Source organism: Ranitomeya imitator, chromosome 4 (genome assembly GCF_032444005.1).
Source record: "Ranitomeya imitator isolate aRanImi1 chromosome 4, aRanImi1.pri, whole genome shotgun sequence".
NCBI lineage: Eukaryota > Metazoa > Chordata > Amphibia > Anura > Dendrobatidae > Ranitomeya > Ranitomeya imitator.
The window spans coordinates 146,038,617-146,064,294 of record NC_091285.1 but is presented as its reverse complement, the minus strand read 5'-3'; the positions used below and the strand labels follow the sequence as shown (position 1 = coordinate 146,064,294).

The window sequence follows — 25,678 nt, the reverse complement described above, 5'->3', positions numbered from 1 at the left end:
CTGGGGGGGGTTAAAGGTTCCCTTTCAACTTGCTCCACTGCAGGCTTCGGCCTACACTCTGCTCCTCTTTGATTCCCCTGGTTTCAACACTGTCAGTTGCCACCTGGAAGTGTTGTCTACACAGAAAAAACACTAGCTGATGTGTCAGTGGGGTTCAGCACCGCCAGCTGTTCCCCTGCTGTGTAGTCGGCAACGTGTCCAGCACAAGCCACGCTGGCACAACAGAACAAAAGCTGCCAGCAGTGCAGGCTTTGGCCTACACTCTGCTCCTCTCCTCCTCCTGCTGCCCCTGGGCTCAAACACCGCTAGTTATTGCCTGGAAGTGCTAGCTGCACAGAGAAAAACACCAGCCAATGTGTTAGTGGGGTTCAGCACCGCCAGCTGTTCCCCTGCTGTGTAGCCGGCAACGTGACCTGCAAACGCCACGCAGGCACATGAACTGAAATTAAAGGGACCCTGCCACCCACCCCAAGGTGTTTCTATGTATAACAGCTACCTTGTACAGCAGTAATGCTGCATTTGTACAAGGTGGCTGACTTTTTCTCTTTGCCAACGTGGAACTCAACACGTACAAAATGTGTCTCATTGAGACCATTCCACTGTCCCTGAGGTGTGACTTTCCTTTCTAATGGTACGCAGCACCACCCTTGGTAGCGCTGCCCGTCTTCTGACATCATTGGTTGGCTGCCTGTGCCTGTGCGTCCGCCCTGCCCGACACAACCCCCCTCGTTGTCTCATATATTTTGGCTGCGAGGGTGTGATTGATGGGCATGTGCAGTGCATATGTTCGCCTGTCTTAACTCATCTCCTTCCGCCTTCTTCAGACTGTGCGGCCTCATGGCCATGGTAGGCTATAAGGGATCAGCTGAGGCCGCCCAGTCTGAAGCAGGTGTAAGGACATGTGTGAGCGGCAAACATATTTACTGCACAAGGCCACGAATCCCAGCCACGCAGTGTGATTTTTTGAAAACACACTGCGGGCCTGGGATTCATGGCCATTGCTAACCGCACCGGCCAACATGAAATGAGGTGAGAAGACAGGCAGCGCTCACAGCGCATGGCCAAGGGATCACAATAGCGCAGACTCCTGTACAGCAAATAACAATGCTCAGGAATCTGCGCCCAGCACCTAGGTGTAAATTTTGACACCTGTGCTGCGTGTTCTTAAAAAGACAAGTCACACCTCCACTACTGTAAGACAGTATAATGGGCTAAATAGTGTACGTGTTTTATTCAGCGTGTGCAAGGAGCAAAATTAATAGAGCAACCTTTTACTTGTGCAGCATTAATGCTGCACAAGGTGTGGCTCTTGTACTTTGCAACACCTGAGGGGGGGTTAAAGGTTACCTTTGAAATTGGTTCAACTAGGCTTCGGCCTACACTCTGCTCCTCTCCTCCTCCTGCTGACTCTGGGCTCTAACACCGCTAGTTTTTGCCCGGAAGTGCTAGCTGCACAGAGAAAAACACCAGCCAATGTGTTAGTGGGGTTCAGCACCGCCAGCTGTTCCCCTGCGTGTAGCCGGCATCGTGTCCAGCACAAGCCACGCTGGCACAACAGACCTAAAGCTGCCACCAGTGCAGGCTTCGGCCTACACTCTGCTCCTCTCCTCCTCCCGCTGACCCTGGGCTATAACACCGCCAATTGTAGCCTGGAAGTGCTAGCTGCACAGAGAAGAACACCAGCCAATGTGTTAGTGGGGTTCAGCACCACCAGCTGTTCCCCTGCTGTGTAGCCGGCATCGTGTCCAGCACAAGCCACGCTGGCACAACAGACCAAAAGCTGCCACCAGTGCATGCCTCGGCCTACACTTTGCTCCTCTCCTCCTCCTGCTGACCCTGGGCTCAAACACCGCCAGTTTTTGCCCGGACGTGCTAGCTGCACAGAGAAAAACACCAGTCAATGTGTGAGTGGGGTTCAGCACCGCCAGCTGTTCCCCTGCTGTGTAGCTGGCAACGTGTCCTGCAAACGCCATGCAGGCACCTGAATTGAAATTAAAGGTAACCAGCCCCCACCCCCCCAGGTGTTTCTATGTATAACAGCCACCTTGTACAGCAGTACTGCTGCATTTGTACAAGGTGGCTGACTTTTTCTCCTTGCCCACGTTTAATTAAACACGTACTAAATGTGTCTCATTGAGACCATTCCACTGTCCCTGAGGTGTGACTTTCCTTTCTAATGATACGCAGCACCACCCTTGATAGCGCTGCCCGTCTTTTGACATCATTGGTTAGCTGTCTGCGCCTGTGCGTCTGCCCTGCTCGAAACAACGCCCCTCGGTGTCTTATTTTTTTGGACAGCGAGGGTGTGATTGATGGGCATGTGCAGTGCATATGTTTAAAGGAAAAACAAAATCCAGCTCACCATACCGACATTCCCAGGAGCTCGGAGCACGGAACCGCTGTGTCAGGGCGTGGACGAACAGGAAAGAGAAGGAGATCCAGCTCAACGAAATAGTGAAAAATCCAAAATTTATTTCACTCAAAATACAGTGAAAGGACAAAACATCAGCATACAGAAAAAATTATAAAAACAAGGTCAACGCGTTTCCGGTGACTAAGCACCCTTAATCATGATCATGATTAAGGGTGCTTAGTCACCGGAAACGCGTTGACCTTGTTTTTATAATTTTTTCTGTATGCTGATGTTTTGTCCTTTCACTGTATTTTGAGTGAAATAAATTTTGGATTTTTCACTATTTCGTTGAGCTGGATCTCCTTCTCTTTCCTGCAGTGCATATGTTTGCCTGTGTTCACTCATCTCCTTCCGCCTTCTTCAGACTGGGTGGCCTCATGGCCGCGGCATGCGATAAGGGATCAGATGAGGCCGCCCAGTCTGAAGCAGGTGTAAGGACATGTGTGAGCGGCAAACATATTTACTGCACAAGGCCACGAATCCCAGCCACGCAGTGTGAATTTTTGAAAACACACTGTGGGTCTGGGATTCGTGTCCATCGCTAAACGCAACGGCCGACATGAAATGAGGTCAGAAGACAGGAAGCGCTCACAGCGCATGGCAAGGGATAAAAAGAGCGCAGACTCCTGTACAGCAAATAACAATGCTCAGGAAGCTGCGCCCATGCACCAAGGTGTTATTTTGGACACCTGTGCTGCTTTTCTTTAAAAAGACAAGTCACGCCTCCACTACTGTTTGACAGTATAATGGGCTAAATAGTGTACGTGTTTTATTCAGCGTGTGCAAGGAGCAAAATTAATAGAGCAACCTTTTACTTGTGCAGCATTAATGCTGCACAAGGTGTGGCTCTTGTACCTTGCAACACCTGAGGGGGGGTTAAAGGTTACCTTTGAAATTGGTTCAACTAGGCTTCGACCTACACTCTGCTCCTCTCCTCCTCCTGCTGACCCTGGCTCTAACACCGCTAGTTTTTGCCCGGAAGTGCTAGCTGCACAGAGAAAAACACCAGCCAATGTGTTAGTGGGGTTCAGCACCGCCAGCTGTTTCCCTGCTGTGTAGCCGGCATCGTGTCCAGCACAAGCCACGCTGGCACAACTGACCAAAAGCTGCCACCAGTGCAGGCTTCGGCCTACATTCTGCTCCTCTCCTCCTCCTGCTGACCATGGGCTCAAACACCGCCAGTTTTTGCCCGGACATGCTAGCTGCACAGAGAAGAACACCAGCCAATGTGTTAGTGGGGTTCAGCACCGCCAGCTGTTCCCCTGCTGTGTAGCCGGCAACGTGACCTGCAAACACCACGCAGGCACACGAACTGAAATTGAAGGGAGCCTGCCCCCCACCCCCAGGTGTTTCTATGTATAACAGCCACCTTGTACAGCAGTAATGCTGCATTTGTACAAGGTGGCTGGCTTTTTCTACTTGCCCACGTGGAACTCAACACGTACAAAATGTGTCTCATTGAGACCATTCCACTGTCCCTGAGGTGTGACTTTCCTTTCTAATGATACGCAGCACCCCCCTTGGTAGCGCTTCCCGTCTTCTGACATCATTGGTTGGATGGCTGCGCCTGTGCGTACGCCCTGCCTGAAACAATGCTCCTCGTTGTCTTACTTATTTTGACTGCGAGGGTGTGATTGATGGGCACGAGCAGTGCATATCTTCGCCTGTCTTAACTCATCTCCTTCCGCCTTTTTCAGACTGTGCGGCCTCATGGCCGTGGCATGCGAGAAGGGATCAGCTGAGGCCGCCCAGTCTGATGCAGGTGTAAGGACATGAGAGACAGGTGAAAAAATTTACTGCGCAAGGTCACGAATCCCAGCCCCGTAGTGTGACTTAAAGAAAAGACACTGCGGGTCTGGGTTTCATGGCCCTCGCTAACCGCACCGGCCAACATGAAATGAGGTCAGAAGACAGGCAGCGCTCACAGCGCATGGCCAAGGGATAACAAGAGCGCAGACTCCTGTACAGCAAATAACAACGCTCAGGAAGCTGCGCCCATGCACCAAGGTGTTATTTTGGACACCTGTGCTGCGTCTCCTTAAAAAGACAAGTCACGCCTCCACTACTGTTTGACAGTATAATGGGCTAAATAGTGTACGTGTTTTATTCAGCGTGTGCAAGGAGCAAAATTAAGAGAGCAACCTTTGACTTGTGCAGCATTTATGCTGCACAAGGTGTGGCTCTTGTACCTTGCAACACCTGAGGGGGGGTTAAAGGTTACCTTTGAAATTGGTTCAACTAGGCTTCGGCCTACACTCTGCTCCTCTCCTCCTCCTGCTGCCCCTGAGCTCAAACACCGCTAGTTTTTGCCCAGAAGTGCGAGCTGCACAGAGAAAAACACCAGCCAATGTGTTAGTGGGGTTCAGCACCGCCAGCTGTTCCCCTGCTGTGTAGCCGGCATCGTGCCCAGCACAAGCCACGCTGGCACAACCGACCAAAAGCTGCCACCAGTGCAGGCTTCGGCCTACACTCTGCTCCTCTCCTCCTCCTGCTGACCCTGGGCTCAAACACCGCTAGTTTTTGCCCGGAAGTGCTAGCTGCACAGAGAAAAACACCAGCCAATGTGTTAGTGGGGTTCAGCACCGCCAGCTGTTCCCCTGCTGTGTAGCCGGCAACGTGACCTGCAAACGCCACGCAGGCACATGAACTGAAATTGAAGGGAGCCTGCCCCCCACCCCCAGGTGTTCTATGTATAACAGCCACCTTGTACAGCAGTACTTCTGCATTTGTACAAGGTGGCTGACTTTTTCTACTTGCCCACGTGGAACTCAACACGTACAAAATGTGTCTCATTAGAGACCATTACAATGTCCCTGAGGTGTGACTTTCCTTTTTAATGACACGCAGCACCCCCATTGTTAGCGCTGCCCGTCTTCTGACATCATTGGTTGGCTGGCTGTGCCTGTGCGTCCGCCCTGCCCGACACAATGCCCCTCGTTGTCTCATATATTTTGACTGCGAGGGTGTGATTGATGGGCACGAGCAGTGCATATCTTCGCCTGTCTTCACTCCCCTCCTTCCGCCTTCTTCAGACTGTGCGGCCTCATGGCCGTGGCAGGCGATAAGGGATCAGCTGAGGCCGCCCAGTCTGAAGCAGGTGTAAGGACATGTGTGAGCGGCGAACATATTTACTGCACAAGGCCACAAATCCCAGCACCGCAGTGTGACTTTATGAAAAGGCACTGTGGGTCTGGGATTTATGGCCATCTTTAACCGCACCGGCCAACATGAAATGAGGTCATAAGGCGGGCTGCACTAACAGGGTATTGCCAAGGGATAACACAAGAGCGCAGACTACTGTACTGCAAATAACAACGCTCAGGAAGCTGCGCCCAGCACCTAGGTGTAAATTTTGACACCTGTGCTGCGTGTTCTTAAAAAGACAAGTCACGCCTCCACTACTGTAAGACAGTATAATGGGCTAAATAGTGTACGTGTTTTATTCAGCGTGTGCAAGGAGCAAAATTAAGAGAGCAACCTTTGACTTGTGCAGCATTAATGCTGCACAAGGTGTGGCTCTTGTACCTTGCAGCACCTGAGGGGGGGTTAAAGGTTACCTTTGAAATTGGTTCAACTAGGCTTTGGCCTACACTCTGCTCCTCTCCTCCTCCTGCTGACCCTGGCTCTAACACCGCTAGTTTTTGCCCGGAAGTGCTAGCTGCACAGAGAAAAACACCAGCCAATGTGTTAGTGGGGTTCAGCACCGCCAGCTGTTCCCCTGCTGTGTAGCCGGCATCGTGTCCAGCACAAGCCACGCTGGCACAACTGACCAAAAGCTGCCACCAGTGCAGGCTTCGGCCTACATTCTGCTCCTCTCCTCCTCCTGCTGACCATGGGCTCAAACACCGCCAGTTTTTGCCCGGACATGCTAGCTGCACAGAGAAGAACACCAGCCAATGTGTTAGTGGGGTTCAGCACCGCCAGCTGTTCCCCTGCTGTGTAGCCGGCAACGTGACCTGCAAACACCACGCAGGCACATGAACTGAAATTGAAGGGAGCCTGCCCCCCACCCCCAGGTGTTTCTATGTATAACAGCCACCTTGTACAGCAGTAATGCTGCATTTGTACAAGGTGGCTGGCTTTTTCTACTTGCCCACGTGGAACTCAACACGTACAAAATGTGTCTCATTGAGACCATTCCACTGTCCCTGAGGTGTGACTTTCCTTTCTAATGATACGCAGCACCCCCCTTGGTAGCGCTTCCCGTCTTCTGACATCATTGGTTGGCTGGCTGCACCTGTGCGTACGCCCTGCCTGAAACAATGCTCCTCGTTGTCTTACTTATTTTGACTGCGAGGGTGTGATTGATGGGCACGAGCAGTGCATATCTTCGTCTGTCTTAACTCATCTCCTTCCGCCTTCTTCAGACTGTGCGGCCTCATGGCCGCGGCATGCGAGAAGGGATCAGCTGAGGCCGCCCAGTCTGATGCAGGTGTAAGGACATGAGAGACAGGTGAAAAAATTTACTGCGCAAGGTCACGAATCCCAGCCCCATAGTGTGACTTAAAGAAAAGACACTGCGGGTCTGGGTTTCATGGCCATCGCTAACCGCACCGGCCAACATGAAATGAGGTCAGAAGACAGGCAGCGCTCACAGCGCATGGCCAAGGGATAACAAGAGCGCAGACTCCTGTACAGCAAATAACAACGCTCAGGAAGCTGCGCCCATGCACCAAGGTGTTATTTTGGACACCTGTGCTGCGTCTCCTTAAAAAGACAAGTCACGCCTCCACTACTGTTTGACAGTATAATGGGCTAAATAGTGTACGTGTTTTATTCAGCGTGTGCAAGGAGCAAAATTAAGAGAGCAACCTTTGACTTGTGCAGCATTAATGCTGCACAAGGTGTGGCTCTTGTACCTTGCAACACCTGAGGGGGGGTTAAAGGTTACCTTTGAAATTGGTTCAACTAGGCTTCGGCCTACACTCTGCTCCTCTCCTCCTCCTGCTGCCCCTGGGCTCAAACACCGCTAGTTTTTGCCCAGAAGTGCTAGCTGCACAGAGAAAAACACCAGCCAATGTGTTAGTGGGGTTCAGCACCGCCAGCTGTTCCCCTGCTGTGTAGCCGGCATCGTGTCCAGCACAAGCCACGCTGGCACAACCGACCAAAAGCTGCCACCAGTGCAGGCTTCGGCCTACACTCTGCTCCTCTCCTCCTCCTGCTGACCCTGGGCTCAAACACCGCTAGTTTTTGCCCGGAAGTGCTAGCTGCACAGAGAAAAACACCAGCCAATTTGTTAGTGGGGTTCAGCAACGCCAGCTGTTCCCCTGCTGTGTAGCCGGCAACGTGACCTGCAAACGCCACGCAGGCACATGAACTGAAATTGAAGGAAGCCTGCCCCCCACCCCTAGGTGTTTCTATGTATAACAGCCACCTTGTACAGCAGTACTGCTGCATTTGTACAAGGTGGCTGACTTTTTCTACTTGCCCACGTGGAACTCAACACGTACAAAATGTGTCTCATTGAGACCATTCCACTGTCACTGAGGTGTGACTTTCCTTTCTAATGATACGCAGCACCACCCTTGGTAGCGCTTCCCGTCTTTTGACATCATTGGTTAGCTGGCTGCGCCTGTGCGTCCGCCCTGCTCGAAACAACGCCCCTCGGTTTCTTATTTATTTTGTCAGCGAGGGTGTGGTTTATGGGCACGAGCAGTGCATATGTTCGCCTGTCATCACTCATCTCCTTCCGCCTTCTTCAGACTGTGCAGCCTCATGGCCGCGGCATGCGAGAAGGGATCAGCAGAGGCCGCCCAGTCTGAAGCAGGTGTAAGGACGTGTGTGAGCGGCGAAAATATTTACTGCTCAAGGCCACGAATCCCAGCACCGCAGTGTGACTTTATGAAAAGGCACTGTGGGTCTGGGATTTATGGCCATCGTTAACCGCACCGGCCAACATGAAATGAGGTCATAAGACGGGCAGCGCTAACAGGGCATTGCCAAGGGATAACACAAGAGCGCAGACTCCTGTACAGCAAATAACAACGCTCAGGAAGCTGCGCCAAGCACCAAGGCGTTATTTTGGACACCTGTGCTGCGTCTCCTTAAAAAGACAAGTCACGCCTCCACTACAGTTTGACTGTAGAATGGGCTAAATTGTGTACGTCTTTCATTCAGCATGTGCAAGTAGACAAATTAATAGAGCAACCTTTGACTTGTGCAGCATTAATACTGCACAAGGTGTGTCTCTTGTACTTTGTAACACCTGAGGGGGGGTTAAAGGTTTCCTTTGAAATTGGTTCAACTAGGCTTCGGCCTACACTCTGCTCCTCTCCTCCTCCTGCTGCCCCTGGGCTCTAACACCGCTAGTTTTTGCCTGGAAGTGCTAGCTGCACAGAGAAAAACACCCGCCATTGTGTCAGTGGGGTTCAGCAACGCCTGCTGTTCCCCCACTGTGTAGCCAGCAAAGTGTCCTGCAAACGCAACGCAGACACAAAGCTGCCTCCAGTGCAGGCTTCGGCCTACACTCTGCTCCCCCTGCTTACCCTTTGCTCCAACACCGCTAGTTGGGGCTCTAGGAAGACAATCTTTAATAGGCAACGCATCCGGGGTCCAGCACCGCCAGCTGGTTCTCGGCAGTGTTTTTGTCACGGGTACTCCCTCGTGCCCAGCCTGGTTCCAGCACCGTCAGCTGTTTCCGGGTAGTGTCAAGCTCACTGAGACGCCTATGCTTGCCCCGTCGTGTTGCGGTCGGGTTAGCCAACTCCAGGGTGCCTCCAGTTTAGGAGCTTCCTATGTGGGCTGCGTGAATTGGTAGTCAAGGCTGGTTCTGTAGTGCCAGTAGGCCAAGCTCCCCCTGTAGGACTTTTGGGGTTTGGTAACTGCGGCTGCCTCGCGGCCTAGCTGTTCTCTCCTCTCTTGTGGACCTTCGGGTCCACCACCTGGTTCCAGCACCTTCAGCTGGTTCCGGGCAGAGCCTTTGGCTTAGGTGCCTCCTCCTGGGTATCCGAGTTCCGTCAACGTCAGGCGGTCCTTGGTAGTGCTTTTAAGCGCAGGCACCTACAGCTTAGTAACCGGGTTCCATCACCGTCAGCTGGTCCTTGGTCGTGCCATTGGCTCTTGCACACTGGGGCAACGCATCCGGGTTCCAGCACCGCCAGCTGGTTCTCGGCAGTGTTTTTGTCACGGGTACTCCCTCGTGCCCAGCCTGGTTCCAGCACCGTCAGCTGTTTCCGGGTAGTGTCAAGCTCATTGAGACGCCTATGCTTGCCCCGTCGTGTTGCGGTCGGGTTAGCCAAATCCAGGGTGCCTCCAGTTTAGGAGCTTCCTATGTGGGCTGCATGAATTGGTAGTCAAGGCTGGTTCTGTAGTGCCAGTAGGCCAAGCTCCCCCTGTAGGACTGTTGGGGTTCGGTAACTGCGGCTGCCTCACGGCCTAGCTGTTCTCTCCTCTCCTGTGGACCTTCGGGTCCACCACCTGGTTCCAGCACCGTCAGCTGGTTCTCGGCAGTGTCTTTTGCTCTTGTACCTTCTGCTCCCCATCCTGGTTCCAGTACCGTCAGCTGGTTCCGGGCAGAGCCTTTGGCTTAGGTGCCTCCTTCTGGGTATCCAAGTTCCACCAATGTCAGGTGGTCCTTGGTAGTGCTTTCAGGCACGGGTACCTCCTGCTTAGTAACCGGGTTCCAGTAACGTCAGCTGGTCCTCGGTAGTTCCATTGGCTCTTGGACCTTCGGCTACCCATCCGGGTTCCAGTACCGTCAGCTGGTTCTCGGCAGTGTCTTTTGCTCTTGTACCTTCTGCTCCCCATCCTGGTTCCAGTAACGTCAGCTGGTTCCGGGCAGAGCCTTTGGCTTAGGTGCCTCCTTCTGGGTATCCGAGTTCCGCCAACGTCAGGCGGTCCTTGGTAGTGCTTTTTAGCACGGGTACCTCCTGCTTAGTAACCGGGTTCCAGTAACGTCAGCTGGTCCTCGGTAGTTCCATAGGCTCTTGAACCTTCGGGTAGCCATCCGAGTTCCAGTTCCATCAGCTGGTTCTTGGCATTTTCTCAGCCTTCTTGTACCTTCTGCTACATTTCCAAGTTGAAGACCCTAAAGTCGACGACCCGGAAGACCACCCTGATGACGACGACGACGACGGCGGAGACGACGACGGCGTAGACGACGACCCTGGAGATGACGACATGGAAGACCGAGAAGCAGAAGAACAAGAGGCTGCAGAACAAAGAGCAGAAGAACATTAAGCATAACACTTAATATCAGAGCAAAAGATATTATCTAAATTATATGCAGAAGAAGACTAAGCAGTGTATGGGGGTGAGTCCGTTCCTCCTCGTGGTGCCCCTGGATAAAGCCTGATGCTGCAGGCCAAACTGAACGCGGACAAATGTAACTTTTGTGACTGGCAAAACGGAAGGTGTAATCTTCAAACTTTTATAGATAACAACTACGGGAATGCCTGTCACAAATGAGAATATGATGAAGAAGTAGAATAGGAATAATAATAATAGTTGAATAAAATGAATATGTAGAATAGGAAGAATAATAATAGTTGAATAAAATGAATATGAAGAAAGTAATAAAATAAAAATAGGTAGAAGATGAAGAAGAATATGAATAAGGTGAAGAAGTTGATGTAAAAAATGCTGATGATGATGAAGATGAAAGTGTGGGAAAAGTAAAAAAAAAAAGGGGAAGGGCGTGGAATAGTGAAACATCAATATCTGACAAAATAAAAAAAAAATTACATAGTCAATATCTTTGTCACTACGAACGTCTTTAAAAAAAAAAAAAGGCTATTCTATTTGGTTGCGCTAAACCTCTAATGTCTCCGCCACCTCCCCAAATACATCCTGCATTATTCTTTGTTGTTTTCCTTCATGTAGAATGAACCTACAAGGAAAGAAAGGGTTTATTTTAATTCCGATATTTTGGTCCCATTGACTTGCATTGGGATCGGGTATCGGTATCGGCGATATCCGATATTTTTTGAATATCGGCCGATCCAATCCGATACCGATACTTTCCGATATCGGAAGGTATCGCTCAACACTAGCCAGGAGCGGTCTTTTACCGCTCCTGGCACCTAGTGCTGAGTGTCAGCTGTCATAATCAGCTGACACCCGGAGGCGATCGCCCATGCACAATCTCATGAGTGCGACCGATCACTCAGACATAATATTCCGTCCATGGTCAAATAGGCCAAGGTCACATGGACGGAATATTATGACTGATATCAGAAAGGGGTTAAAGAAGAAGTTACAGGTCTGTGAGAGCCAGAAATCTTGCATGTTTTTAGGTAACCAAATACTTATTTTCCACCATAATATGCTAAATAAATCTTGCCAAATCAGACAAGATGATTTTCCAGATTTGTTTTTTTAATTTCGACTCACACAGTTGTGGTCTACCTATGATGTCAATTACAGGCCTCTCTCATCTTTTTAAATGGAAGAACTTGCACAATTGTTGTCTGACTAAATTCCTTTTTTCCCCACTGTGTGTGTGTGTGTATATATATATATATATATATATATATATACACTTGTGCTCAAAAGCTTGCATACCCTGGCAGAATTTTTGCTTTCTTGACCTTTTTTCAGAGAATATGATTGATAACACCCAAATGTATTCTCCACTCATTGTCAGTGGTTGAGTGAAGCCATTTATTATCAAACTACTGTGTTTTCTCTTTTTAAGTCATAATGACAGCCCAAAACATCCAAATGGCCTTGATCAAATGTTCACATACCCTGGTGATTTTGGCCTGATAACATGCGCAGAAGTTGACACAGGACTCTGAAAACTAGCATTGTGGCTGTTTCAAGATGCACATTAAGGAGGCACTTGAAGAAAAATGGGCTGCATGGTTGAGTCGCTAGAAGAAAGCATTTACTGTGCAAATGCCACAAAATATCTCGCCTATAATACACAAAACAGCAGAGAGACAAGCCTCAAAACCTCTGGAACAAGATAATTTGTAGTGATGAGACCAAAATTTAACTTTTTGGCCACAACCATAAACGTTACATTTGGAGAGAGGTCAACAAGACCTATGACGAAAGGAACACCATTCCTACTGCAAAGGTGGATCACTGATGTTTTGGGGATGTGTGAGCTACAAATGCACAGGAAGCTAGGTCAAAGCTGAAGGAACGATGAATGCAGCATGTCATCAGCAAATACTGGAGGCAAATTTGCACTCATCAGCCCGGAAGCTGCGCATGGGACGTTCTTGGACATTCCAACATGACAATGATCCAAAACACAAGGCCAAGTCGACCTGTCATTGGCTACAGCAGAACAAAATGAAGGTTCTGGAGTGGCCATCTCAGTCTCCTGACCTCAATATCATTGAGCCACTCTGGGGAGAGCTAAAGCGCACAGTTCATGCTAGACAGCTCATGAATTTACTGGAGCTGCAGTCATTTTGCCAAGAAGAGTGTGCAGCTTTACCATCTAAAAAAATAAAGAACCTCATCCACAACTACTACTAAAGATTTCAAGCTGTCATTGATGTTAGAGGGAGGGGCAATATATGGTATTAAGAAATGAGGTATGTGATCTTTTATCAGGGTCACTTGGGTTGTTATTATGATTTAAAAAGAGAAAACACAGTAGTTTGACAATAAATGGCTTCACCTAATCATTAACTATGAGTGGAAAAAATGTTTTGGTGTTACCATTCATATTCTCTTAAAAAAAAGCTAAGAAAGCAAAACTTCTGGTATACAAGCTTTTGAGCACAAATATATATATATATATATATATATATATATATACATTATATATATATATGTGTGTGTTTGTGTGCGTGTCACTGACATCTATATATCTAACTATTCTATGTGTATATATCCATTCTCTCTATTCTATTCTAACCTGTCATGATGTGATTTTACTGTAGACAGCAGATGAACTGCCGGCTTTTTAATGGAGATAAGTGTGTAAAAATAGGACAGCACTTGCATGGTCCAAGAGTTGTGCGATTTTTTTTTTCTCGCACCCTTAGGCTTGCATTGGTGATTCTTTGCCAAGTCTCAGTGCCAATCGCAGCCTGCTGCCATTTTACACGCACATCGAATACGCCTGAGAAAAAAACCTCTGATGTGAGCTGCCCCACAGATTAACACTGTTCCGAGTGTTATGCAATGATTTCTCGCACAGCACTCAGCCGTATTCTATGGTAGTGTGACTCCAACGTAAGAACGACGCTGATCAGAAATTATTTGCCCTGTTGACTGATTAGACGTGCGTCCATTCTTTACTATTATTATGTGTTTTTGTTGCTGCTCTTTGCCAATCATGTTTTTAATCTGAACATACATTTTTTATGCAATTCTACGAGTGCTGGCTTCTACGTGGATCTACCTATATTACTACAGAGGGCTTTTCGCTTTGCACCAAACAGGTCACCCATTTTGTTAATAACACACATTTAAGTAGCATTTTTTTCTGTGGCATAGAACACATGATAGGCGGTAATTGGGGCAAACAGGTAGAGATGCACAATGGATAATGTTGCTCAATACTAGAAGGCCATATAGTCTAAATTGGAGGAATGACCTGTGATACATATACACATTAATTTTATGCTATTATATACTCTAAATACTTAATGTAAAATATTTATGAGCACTATAAAATAGCTTGTAATGATAGTTAATGGGTATACGTTTCAGCATGGTATACATAGGGTTAAGGACAGATGTGCTCTATCTGATAGGATGTCACAGGAAGTGAAAAAATAATCCAGTACTCACCAGTGCATGGGATGGGTCTCATCATTTAATTTTAAATATTACACTTCTACCATTGCATGACATTCTATAACTAAGAGCAGTATATGACTAATGTGTAAGAAAACCCCAATGGAAAAGTCTACTATGTTCTAATCGATTTAAATAAAGAAGGAATTTTATTATATTAGGGGAGCTGGAGCAACTTTATCTAAGGAACTGATCAATTGCCACACTCGATCAACATCTGAATAGCTATGCTTATCACTATCTATAATTTGTTGTGCAGTGATTTGCTGCATCCCACAAAAGACTACAGCATTATGAGAGAAATTTAGAAAAAATCTTAAATATTTTCTGTTATAGAATCTTCTCCCCAAACTGCTCTGGTCAAGACCCGGCTCTATGCCCTATGCCGGTTAGGTTCCAGGGACCAGACAAGACTCATCAAGAGTAGAGACCCAGTCTTTCCTAACCCAGTGCCAAGAGACATCTGCCGATGGTCAAGCATTGAAAACCTGCAAGCAGATGGTGACCAGAGGTGCACGCCTGCCATTGCAGAGAGACAGCGTGAGTGGACAGGGTCGTCACTTCCAGCCATGACATGAGGTACCAGGACTGGCCTGGGCTAGGGCATCAGGTGAGGAGGGGGCCGTTTGGTGCTTGGGAGGGTCAACACACTTTGATAGCCGTTGTAAGAAAGATTTGCAGCCTAGCATCAAAAACCCTGTGACCTTGGTAGTTTCAAAATTGCGTGAAGACCTTACATGGTAACTCCCATGTACGGGTGTAAACTCCTTGTAAAGAGAACATTAGTGTTATATAGTGAAAAAATTGTATTGTGATTACAATTATAGAGTTACATATGGTTCATTGTTGATTTGCATTGTTTTGTAACACCAATTGTCTTAAAACTGCTGTAAATTACACCGTTCACTGACTATTCTTGCCTCGTCTCCTCTGTGCATTTCATTCGGTCACCTAAATTAAATTTTGACGTTACAATTTTTTGTCTGTATGAGTATGAATTGTCTTTGTGAGTGTGAGCAACCACCTTTCTGTACATACTTTAATGCGGAACTGGGCACCTGACCATGTATGCTGCCTGAGGAAGTGCTGAGTGCTGGGTTGCAGATTTGTGGATGTGTCAGAATCATCCTGACTTGACAAATTCAGAAGGACCTGAAACTCAGCGTAGAGACAAATAATGGTGGCTTTCTGAGTGATATAGCGCTTGGGTGGACATCTCAGTGATACATTTTGCTTATATAGTTCAATCAATGCACACTATTTAACAATTCAAACAAGAAGAATGAAGGCCCTGCTTACAAGTAAAGGAACATATGTTAGTTTTTTCACATATAAAACTTGAAAACTTTATAGACAATGGGGCTGTTTAGATATGAATTTTTATGTTTTCACAAGAAATGCCAGCAAAAGAAAGACCTAAGGAATCTTCATTTTTTTGCATAAAACAAAAAACAATGAAACACTAAAGGTGAATACTGACACACAAACCGATGATAATAGTATCCAGCAAACTGATGAAAACCGCTCTTTTCTTCTTTCGTGAAAATATCTCTGAATAATATGTAAAAATGATGTGATGGGTGATAATTCATTTTTTATTGCAAGGTTCTTTTATGATTTGTTTTTGTTTTTTTTTATGGTGCTGAGCCGATAAGTAGACAACTTGAGTATTAGAACTGAAATGCAATTAAAAAGTAATTAACAAAAAAGCAAGATCTTATTTAATTTTAAGATTTAAGTTGAGGTATGAAAACTAAATAGACAATGGCTCAAGGTTTGCCAACTATGTGATACAAAGAAGGATTAAAGAAGTGTGGATAATTTGAAAGTTGTAGAGACTTAAGATAAAAAAAGATGATTACTTTGTCCTATGCCAAATGTCAGCAATGACGCTAAAGTCAATATTCCTAAGCTGTGTCCTCATCATATAAATTAAGTGGCTTCCTTCACTACAACCTATCTGTGGCTAGTATTTTAAGGAAAAACCTTAAACCAATTACTGCAGCTATGAAGATAGCCATTTTTTTCTTGCTTGTGGGTCTAAGCAGTTGTGTTGGTAATGTATCTCTTTTCATTCACAATGAGGAATATGAATATAGTGTATGTTAGTACTTGTGTAAATGTATGGTGCCATTAAACATATTTGTGGCCTTTTCACAACAATGATAATAACAGGATACATTGCTTTCTAGTCGTTAAGTTGGGAAAATGTGTACATTTTAAGATGATTTTTCCTTTCAGTTGCTGGCCATCATGACAATGGTGAACTTGAGTCATGCCCTGGAAGGATCTCAGTAAGAAAAACATTTTCCTTTGATATGTTTGTAACTTGTCTGAGAGACTAACAACAAAATTGATTATTCTCAGTGGGAGAAACAATGTAATAATCTTTTAGTTATAAGACTCTTTAATGGCTAACAAAAATAAAATAATGGATTTTACAAAGAAAGCTTTCGAGACTTCTTAGGTCTCTTCATCAGGCATGGTATAATAAAGGACAGATACGTTGTTCTATCGTATCTGATGAAGACACCTAAGAAGTCTCGAAAGCTTGCTTTGTAACATCCTCAATTTAATTTTAGCTTTAGAAAGTGTGCATTTTCAATTTTATATAAAAACTGCTTTGAACCTGAAGATTAGAAACTTATAATACAATTCTAGGAGAAATATTTCTTCCCTCAATGACTTTCCCCATCACTGCCTCTCTCAGGCCTGTTTCTGTTTAACAGGAACTGTTTGAGATGTAAAAGTTGACATTTTTCATTTAAAGTTTTTAAAAACGAGACTGAAAAAACTCAAGATATGTCTCAGCTTCTTAGAATAAATTCCAAATTTAATTTAGTCCATATAATATATGGAACAAGCTCCTAAAATAACACCCATATAAAGGAGAAGAAGGCGACACGCTTTGATCGCAGTCCCGCGATCATTATCTTATTTTATAAATGATATAGCAAAAGTTTCAAATAAAATGAAAAAGATAAATTATTTATTAAATTAGAGGCCAAATAAAAAAATGCTTACAGGAACAATTTTACTTAATGAACATTATGTGATCAGAGACAGATTATAATAGTGATCTTGTATTGATGAGACGATATGATTGTACATTATGGGAACTTCCTTAACTAAATTAATTCATTAAAATGCATTACAAATACAAGAACAACAGGTAAAAAAAAACAAAACACAAACATGACTTTCATAAGATATTGAGTTATATCAAAGCAAAAGTTAAATTAATTCATGAACAAAAAAAATTCACATATCTATATCAAATGCCAAAAAGTCAATTTCTAGAAAGAAAATCAAAGAACATATCCATAACATGTATATATGTGTTTGTCTTACTTTCAGCTCGCTAAAGGTCAGGTTTTGGTTACAATGGTTATTGAGCTGATTCACAAATATGCAAAAATGAAGGTAAAGTAAATTCATCTACCTTTTTAATCATTTTTATTCTGTGAATCGTATATTATTTATATGGTGATTCAATATAAAGTATAAAGTAGGGTATGTGTTCTAACAATCTATCTATCTATCCATCTACCTATCATCTATCTATCTATCTATCTATCTATCTATCTATCTATCTATCTATCTATCTATCTATCATATCTGTTTATTGATCTTCTTTTTAAATATTATCACTTTATCTATTACTGTTGAATCTATCATTTATCCATAAATAACCACTTTAGAATTACTTTGCTATAGTTGCATTCACATTCAGATGCATAATCCTTATTCCTTGTTTGTCTATCTTGTAGGAAGAAGGCAATGAAAATTCATGGGAAAAGATATGTATCGTCGATATGGCCTTCACAATTGTGGTAAAATAAATTCAAACTATTCACATATTATTCCATCTAGTCTTATTCAGTGTCAGTTGAGAGTGCCAGTAACCAGTAACATTGACTCTGGAAGACAACTGTTCAGCTATATTACCCTCATTTACAAATGCACCTTTTTTCCATATAATAATAAACTGAGTAGCTTGTTAAATGAATGATGAAATTTTGCTTTTGTATGAACATAGTGGTAGAATGTATTGTGACAACTGCTCATGTTGTGGAGTGGGTGGTCAGTGCTCCACAATGACCCACCAGGGTATTAATCTATTACCCTGATGGGCCAGTCCGAGCCTGGCCTTGTTTAGGTCAAGTGTATTTTCTCATATTTTTTCTTTTATGTACCATTATAAACATGATAGGAACAACATATTGTTTATATGACTAATGCTTAAAAGTTGAGCTCCATTTTTGTAATAAAACTGCTTGAGGGAAATATCTCTCACAATAATAATGTATATCAAAAGACAGTGGATGATATCACTAGCTTTTCTAATCTACCTTGGAATTAGTCCAACATTGAACTCATATACGTAGACACAAAATTGTGGAATTGGTCAAGAGACTATGTGTATATATCAAAATTCAGGGTTAAACGTGCCCATATATCTTAGAGAAAACATGGCTAATCTCGCAAATAATGTGTTTGTTTGTGGCCTTCTGACTCAACTAGAGATGTTGGGTCTTGTTGAATTCCCTACACTAAAATTAATAGCAATTCAGTAAAAGAACATCAAATCAAAACACATTACAGCATAAAAAGGTCATAGTTTTTAGTACCTGGACACAACACCAGTGATATAAGGTGGAGACAGTACAAGTGTAAAATATTAACAAACAACCCATTACACATGCCACATGGATGGTAATAGTGTAAGTGGTTCTTCATCAGAATTTAGAATTTTCAAAGCTTCTGCCTTTTACAACTAGGGCCTGGCTTTATTCCACAATATATTGATACTGTGACCATAGATTAGTAAGTATGGCCTCTGTCTTGTGTTCTTTCACTTTTTTTAGTTTGTAATTGAAGTTACAGGCAAAAATATCAAAAAATACCTCATGTAATTTTAATATTTGTAGGATGCAGCCAGGCCATGTTGTATTGGTGGCAAGAATTGAGGTATTTGTCTTTGTGGAGTGCACTTATGTAGTACTGAACATAGTGCTTGATCTAATAGTATGGGCATCACCAATAGACTATTAGCCAGCATGGTGCTGTGTGACTGGTGTCATAAGCAAGCCTTACCCATGTACAGTTACTGTACAATTAAATAAAACTACTAGACACTGGCGCCGACCTCTAGTGGAGGACACTTACTTGAGTATTAGCGGTGGAGGTGCTGTGAATTGTCTGGCGCTGTTAAGTCAGGAGTTTGTCTCTGCCACTTGCAGTTCCCCAGCAGGGAGTAGGGGAGAGCATGAGATGCCTGCACCTAGCGTGCCCTGGCCAGAAGCAAATGCTGAGAACGAGGATGAGGGGCGGGGCTGACGTGATGTCACTGTAAGGGAGGACGGGTGCGTGTGTAGGACACTTTCCTACGTGTTTCAAGGGGCAACTTCCCTCTTCGTCAGGGCTAGGTCCATTCCTGCTTCTTCCCTTATATATCAGCCTGCCCGCAGAGTGCATCACCTTAATCAAGTCTCAGACAATCTAATCTAATGGATCCAAAAGTACTTTCTCTAATGGGTTTCTAATGGACATGCATTGTAGCACGTTTGTTTGTGATATCCAGCTAATTAGCTAATTATTTTAAATGGTGTGGTCTGCACTATAGGGGGCATGAATGTGGATTCAATATGTGTCTTATAATCTGCAGTACCAGTCATAGGTGTAATTAAAAGATCCAACGGAAAAAAAAGTCATGTGGATGTAGTTAGTAATAAGATTGGTAAATCACCTTTATTATGAAAATAAAATTCTGAGAATAAAAATACCTTTATTAAGAAAATTAGATTTAAAATGAGAATAAAAAGGAAATATCAATAAAATCATGAAGGGGGGAAAGGGAAAATGTATAAAAAAAAGTACAAGGAAAAAGCTAATAAACCTTTTCTGTAGTATGTATAAAGTTGGGTCATTCTATTGGGGTGCCGGTAATGGTGCTTACTTGCTACTTGAAAAAGTGTGCCCCCAGAAAAATGCATGTATTAAGAAATGCAGCGCCCGAATGTTTAAATATGTAGTTGCACTCCCCATATATTTATTTAGTTACTTTCGAATAGAAGAAACAGAAAACTAAAACATGTCTAGCCTATTTTTTTGTCAAAAAAGGTTGATAAAATGAATAAAGTTAATACTCAAAAAGGAATACATATTAAGTAGAAGCACCAAATAAGTGTATATTAAAAATAGGGGCCAAAAATGGTGGAATACAAGGGGCTCAAAATAGAAAATAAAGTGGTTTAAAATGCATACAATTCGATTTCTTGATTAAATCCGTGCGGGGCTAAGGTGTCGAGGGTGAATATCCACTTGGATTCCACCCTTGACATGGCGTTAAGATAGTCGCCTCCTCTAGGGTTCATTCTAACCATCTGAATGCCCAGAAAAATGACACCTTACATGATTTATTATGTTTATCTCGGAAAGGTTTAGATAGCGGGTGTCCTTTAAACGCCTTGCTGATGTTATCAAGATGTTCTTTGATGCATTCTTTCAGGAGCCTTTTAGTGCGGCCAACATACATCATATCACAGGGGCATTTCAAAATATAAATGATTCGGAATCACACGTTATCTTACTATTGATATAGAATAGATTGCTTTTCGTGCTATCCATTAAAATAGTGTACAATTCCTTCTGCCTATGAGTTCGTGTATAGCATGAGCATCTCCCACAAGGGGAGAAGCCTGATGATGATGTTTTTAAAAAAGTTTGTGTCATGGAGACAGTAGTATTTGACTTAATTGATTTTTTTGTTGGGGCCAGTAGAAGTCCCAGATTTTGGGCTCTGGTGTAGACAAACCTGTTTTTTTGGGCGGAGTAGGTTGCCTATACACTTGTTGCCCTGTAAGGTAGACCAATGTTTGTGTATGATTTTATTAAATCTTTTGTAGCCTGCATGAAATTGGGTAACTATTGGTAGTTATGAAATTTGTTCCTGCAGAGTGTGTGGAGTATGCTCTTTTTGTGGTTTATAAATGAGAGCTTCTCTAGATATAGTTTCTATCTCCTGTTTGGTTGCATCCTGGGGTTATACCCCTTTTCCACAAATTTATCTGTTAAATGTCCCGTTTCCTCATTATAATCCTCTAGATTAGTGCAATTTCTTCTTATTCAAGTTTACTAACTTTTAGGGATATTGTTGAGCCAAATCGGAAGATGGCAGTTGCTTAGATGAATGAACTGTTAGATTCTACATCTTTATGATACCCTTTGGTGACTACTCTGTTATCATCTACACAAATAGTAAGATCCAAGAAATTGACGCTGGTTCTACTGTAGGTTGGTGTGAACTCCAAACCGTAGTTGTTATTATTAAGGCTAGATATGAAGGATTGCAGCTCTGGTACAACAGTAGCGTGGTGAATATTATTTAAGTTACTGTACAATACTAGGCAACCACTCTCCTCTTCGATGGTAGGTGTGTGGCTGCTTGGTCAGCAATATATTGCGCATGTGCTGCCTCTGCTTTTTATTGTTAGAGCCTGTCTGAATCCTGCCAAATATTGTTATTGCAACCATGCATTTATAAGTATAGCCTCTCATTTTCTGCAATGGCTATATTGAATTCCAAAAATTTTCATTCTTTGTTCTCATAACTAATAAGCCACTGCTAGCCATGCTTAGCAGCATCTTAGTTCCCGTATCTTATTAAATAATATGGTCCCCTGTTCTTTATTAGTGATGAGTGAGTATACTCATTGCTCGGGTTTTCCTCGAGCACGCTCGGATCGTCTCCGAGTATTTGTTAGTGTTCGGAGATTTAGTTTTTGTTGATACAGCTGCATGATTTACAGCTACTACCCAGCCTGAGAACATGTGGGGGTTGCCTGATTGCTAGGGAATCCCCACATGTAATCAAGCTGTCTAACAATCACAAACCATGCAGGCACGGTGACTAAAACTAAATCTCCGATCACTAACAAATACTCGGAGACACCCGAGCGTGCTCGGGAAAACCTGAGCAACGAGTATAATCGCTCATCACGATTCTTTATCTCTTTAGCACAAGGTGGACTGGATGATCAAGAAATGAACATATTGGTTGTTAGTGGCTAGAAGCCAGCTTACACAAAAAAAATACGCTGAATGATAGGAGCAGAAATCCCTGTTAGTTCAGAACATGCATCTTTCTCTACCATCTTCCTTTACCCTATAGTTGGTGTGAAGTGGCCAAGAGCCCCATGAATTAATAATGTCTCTTAACCTATTAGAATGGATATTCCCAGTCAATATTAAAGTTGCAAAATGAAGTCACACAGCCTTTAGAAGTTTATGACTTATGCTTTGGATTCGCCATCAGCATTAGATTTTCTACTGGTATCCCCAAACAGATCAGCTGCTTGAAGAGGCTGGGGTGCTTGTGAACACCAAAGTTTTTCCAATGCTTGCATTGGTTGCAGGCTTGTTCATACCTGCTTGTGTCACATTTTCCTTAACAGTTATTGAAGTAATTACTGATTGATGAAGCAGTTTTTAACCATTTCACAACATCCAACGTACATGTATGACACTTTGGGAAAGGCGTTCCCACAAAGCAACATACGAGTATAGCGCTGGTACACTAGCAGAACCCGCAACATCATCAACGGGTGTCAGCTATGCATCATAGCTGACAATCTGCAGTAATGTCTACGATTATATTTTGCGCAGATCACGGGCGTTTAACCCCTCTGATGCCGCTCTCAATTGCAACAGCCCCATCGATCTGCTGGGAGGGGGCTCACTCCTTACCGTGGACAGCATATCATGTTTGTGATCACTTTGTGCCTATGGTCTGCATTGTGACCCTAGGTCTGTAGCAGGACTTAATATCCCTACTGGCTGTGTCTGACTGATAGCTCTAATGTCCTGCAAAGCAAAAGCATTGCAAAGTATTAGACCAGCGATCAGACCAGGGAAACACAATGTCCCATCCTGGGGCTAAGTAAAAAAAATAAATAAAATTGAATTTATTTTTTGGTTATTTTAGCCTTATTTTAGCTATCAGTAACAGTTTTGGCTTGATTTGGTCGAAAATGTCTTGCTTGATGATCCTTGCTCTCCAATGAATTCGTAGAAGTCTCCTGTTATGACCTGGTGGTCAGGACAATAATGGACCTGGTGGTTAAGAGCGCACAGAATGACCTGATAGTTACTAATAATATAGGATGAGCTCTGAGACGTGGGAACTCTGCTGACCGCAATCCCTAATTCTATCACACACACTAGAAATAGCCGTGGAGCGCTCCTGACACTCCCTAGGCGCCTCGTCACAGCCTAAGGAACTAGCTAGCCCTAAAGATAGAAAAATAAAGCCTACCTTGCCTCAGAGAAATTCCCCAAAGGAACAGGCAGCCCCCCACATATAATGACTGTGAGTAAAGATGAAAATTACAAACACAGAGATGAAATAGATTTAGCAAAGTGAGGCCCGACTTACTGAACAGACAGAGGATAGGAAAGGCAGCTTTGCGGTCAGCACAAAAAACTACAAAAAGACCACGCAGAGGGCGCAAAAAGACCCTCCGCACCGACTCACGGTGCGGAAGCGCTCCCTCTGCGTCTCAGAGCTCCCAGCAAGCAAGACAACAATCAAAATAGCAAGCTGGACAGAAAAATAGCAAACCAGAGAAAAACAAGCAGTAACTTAGCTTCTGCTGGGAAGACAGGTCACAAGAACGATCCAGGAGTGAACTAGACCAATACTGGAACATTGACAGGTGGCATGGAGCAAAGATCTAAGTGGAGTTAAATAGAGCAGCCAGCTAACGAATTAACCTCGTCACCTGTGGAAGGAACCTCAGAAGCCGCAGCCCCACTCACAACTACCAGAGGAAGCCCATGGACAGAACCAGCCGAAGTACCATTCATGACCACAGGAGGGAGCTTGACAACAGAATTCACAACAGTCTCCTCCAGCACCAAAATCCAAATGTGTCAATATTCTTCCTGACAGCCATCTTGAGAGTCCAAGTCTTGCATCAGTATGTTGCTATAGGGAACAAAATTGCACTGACCAACCTGCATTTGGTAGTGAGGGACTGGTGATGTCTGTGCTCTGCCAGACCTTGTTCATGTCGACCATTGCATCCATCCAAGTGCTATGCATTACGTGTGCAGTCACGATTACAGTAATAAAGCAATAAATAAATTGAACTTTATTTACATCAGTATTTTTCAAAAAATACATACAGTTGATGGATAATGGATTCAATACTGGGCTATGGACAGGGACAAATTGGTAAAGGTCTACATACACATTAGACTAAAATATCCTTAACAGATGCTGTCAGAAGAGAGAAGGATCCAACCTGTTGAACTCAGTGCCCAATACTTTTGTAACCTTGAAGTAAGGGTATGTGCACATGTCAGGATTTATTCCTGACAAAAAAACGCTAAAAATCCTGACGTGTGCACATACCCTGAGGGTATGTGCACACGTCAGGATTTTTAGCGTTTTTCTTGCGGAATTTCGCTATAAAAACGCTATAAATCCGGTAAAAAAATGCTAACATTATGCATCCTATCTTTTAGAATGCATTCCGCATTTTCTGTGCATATGTTAGCGTTTTTTACCGCAAAAAAAACGCATTCCGCAAAAAAATGCGGATTTTTTGCGGATTTCCTAGGAAAAAGGACATTCCGGGAAAAAAAAAAAAAATCCGCAAAAAATCCGCGCAAAAAAACGCGCAAATTCCACGAGAAATCTGCGCGAAAAAAGCACGCGGATTTCTGGCAGAATTCTCAGGATTATGTCAGGAATAAATCCTGACGTGTGCACATACCCTCAAAGTGACTGCCAGCAACAGGAGTGTAGCAGAAGCTGTCTCTCAGAGAATGCAAGCTGCGCTGACTGTTTCCGCCAGTGGGAAAGTCAGGAGAAACAACAGTCTGCTAAACAATTGTCAATGGGTTATTGGGAACTGGATTCTTTCTATATTCCAGGCACTGGCAACCCACACTATGCCAATGGCTACGAGTGATTGATTAACAAATTGTGCAACTGATGATATCTATGAAAACACACTTGCTTTAATACTACAGAGTATAAATGAATATATTGGTATATGTTTATGTAGCTCACAAAAAATGCTTTTCCTCTATTGTAGAAACTCGTGGCTTGCTACAAGGAATGTGATGTCGAAATCATTTTCCAAGTCGTGGTAAAGTATTGGTTTCCTGTTACGCTACTATTTGGTTTGTGCTATGAGACATCTCCTAAAGTGTGTAGACATTTAAGGCTAAGTTCACATTTGCGTTGTGCGGTGCTGCGTCGGCGACGCAACGCACAACGCATGCAAAACGCAGCTTTTTGAGACGCATGCGTTCATTTTTGCATGATTTTTGGCGCAGAAAAAAATGCATCATGTAGCGTCCTCTGCGCCCTGACAGTTGCGCCAAAATGACGCATGCGTCACAAAACGCAAGACAACGCATGTCCATGCGCCCCCCCCATGTTAAATATAGGGACGCATGATGCATGCGTCACCGCGGCTGCGCCCGACGCTGCCCCGCACAACGCTAATGTGAACGTAGCCATATAGAGTAACACAACTACTCAAAAAC

The 25,678-nt window shown here is 44.2% G+C and overlaps 1 protein-coding gene across 1 annotated transcript in view; it reads left to right on the top strand.

Moving 5' to 3' along the window:
* Positions 1-16,048: 16,048 nt before the first annotated feature.
* LOC138675615 (uncharacterized) overlaps positions 16,049-25,678 on the top strand; it is a 36,282-nt gene continuing 26,652 nt past the window's right edge. Inside the window, exons 1-5 of the mRNA XM_069764002.1 lie at positions 16,049-16,172; positions 16,358-16,410; positions 17,474-17,539; positions 17,887-17,949; positions 25,222-25,275. Of these exons, the coding sequence (XP_069620103.1) occupies positions 16,124-16,172; positions 16,358-16,410; positions 17,474-17,539; positions 17,887-17,949; positions 25,222-25,275 (285 nt within the window). The 5' untranslated portion in view covers positions 16,049-16,123. The remainder of the gene's footprint in view (positions 16,173-16,357; positions 16,411-17,473; positions 17,540-17,886; positions 17,950-25,221; positions 25,276-25,678) is intronic.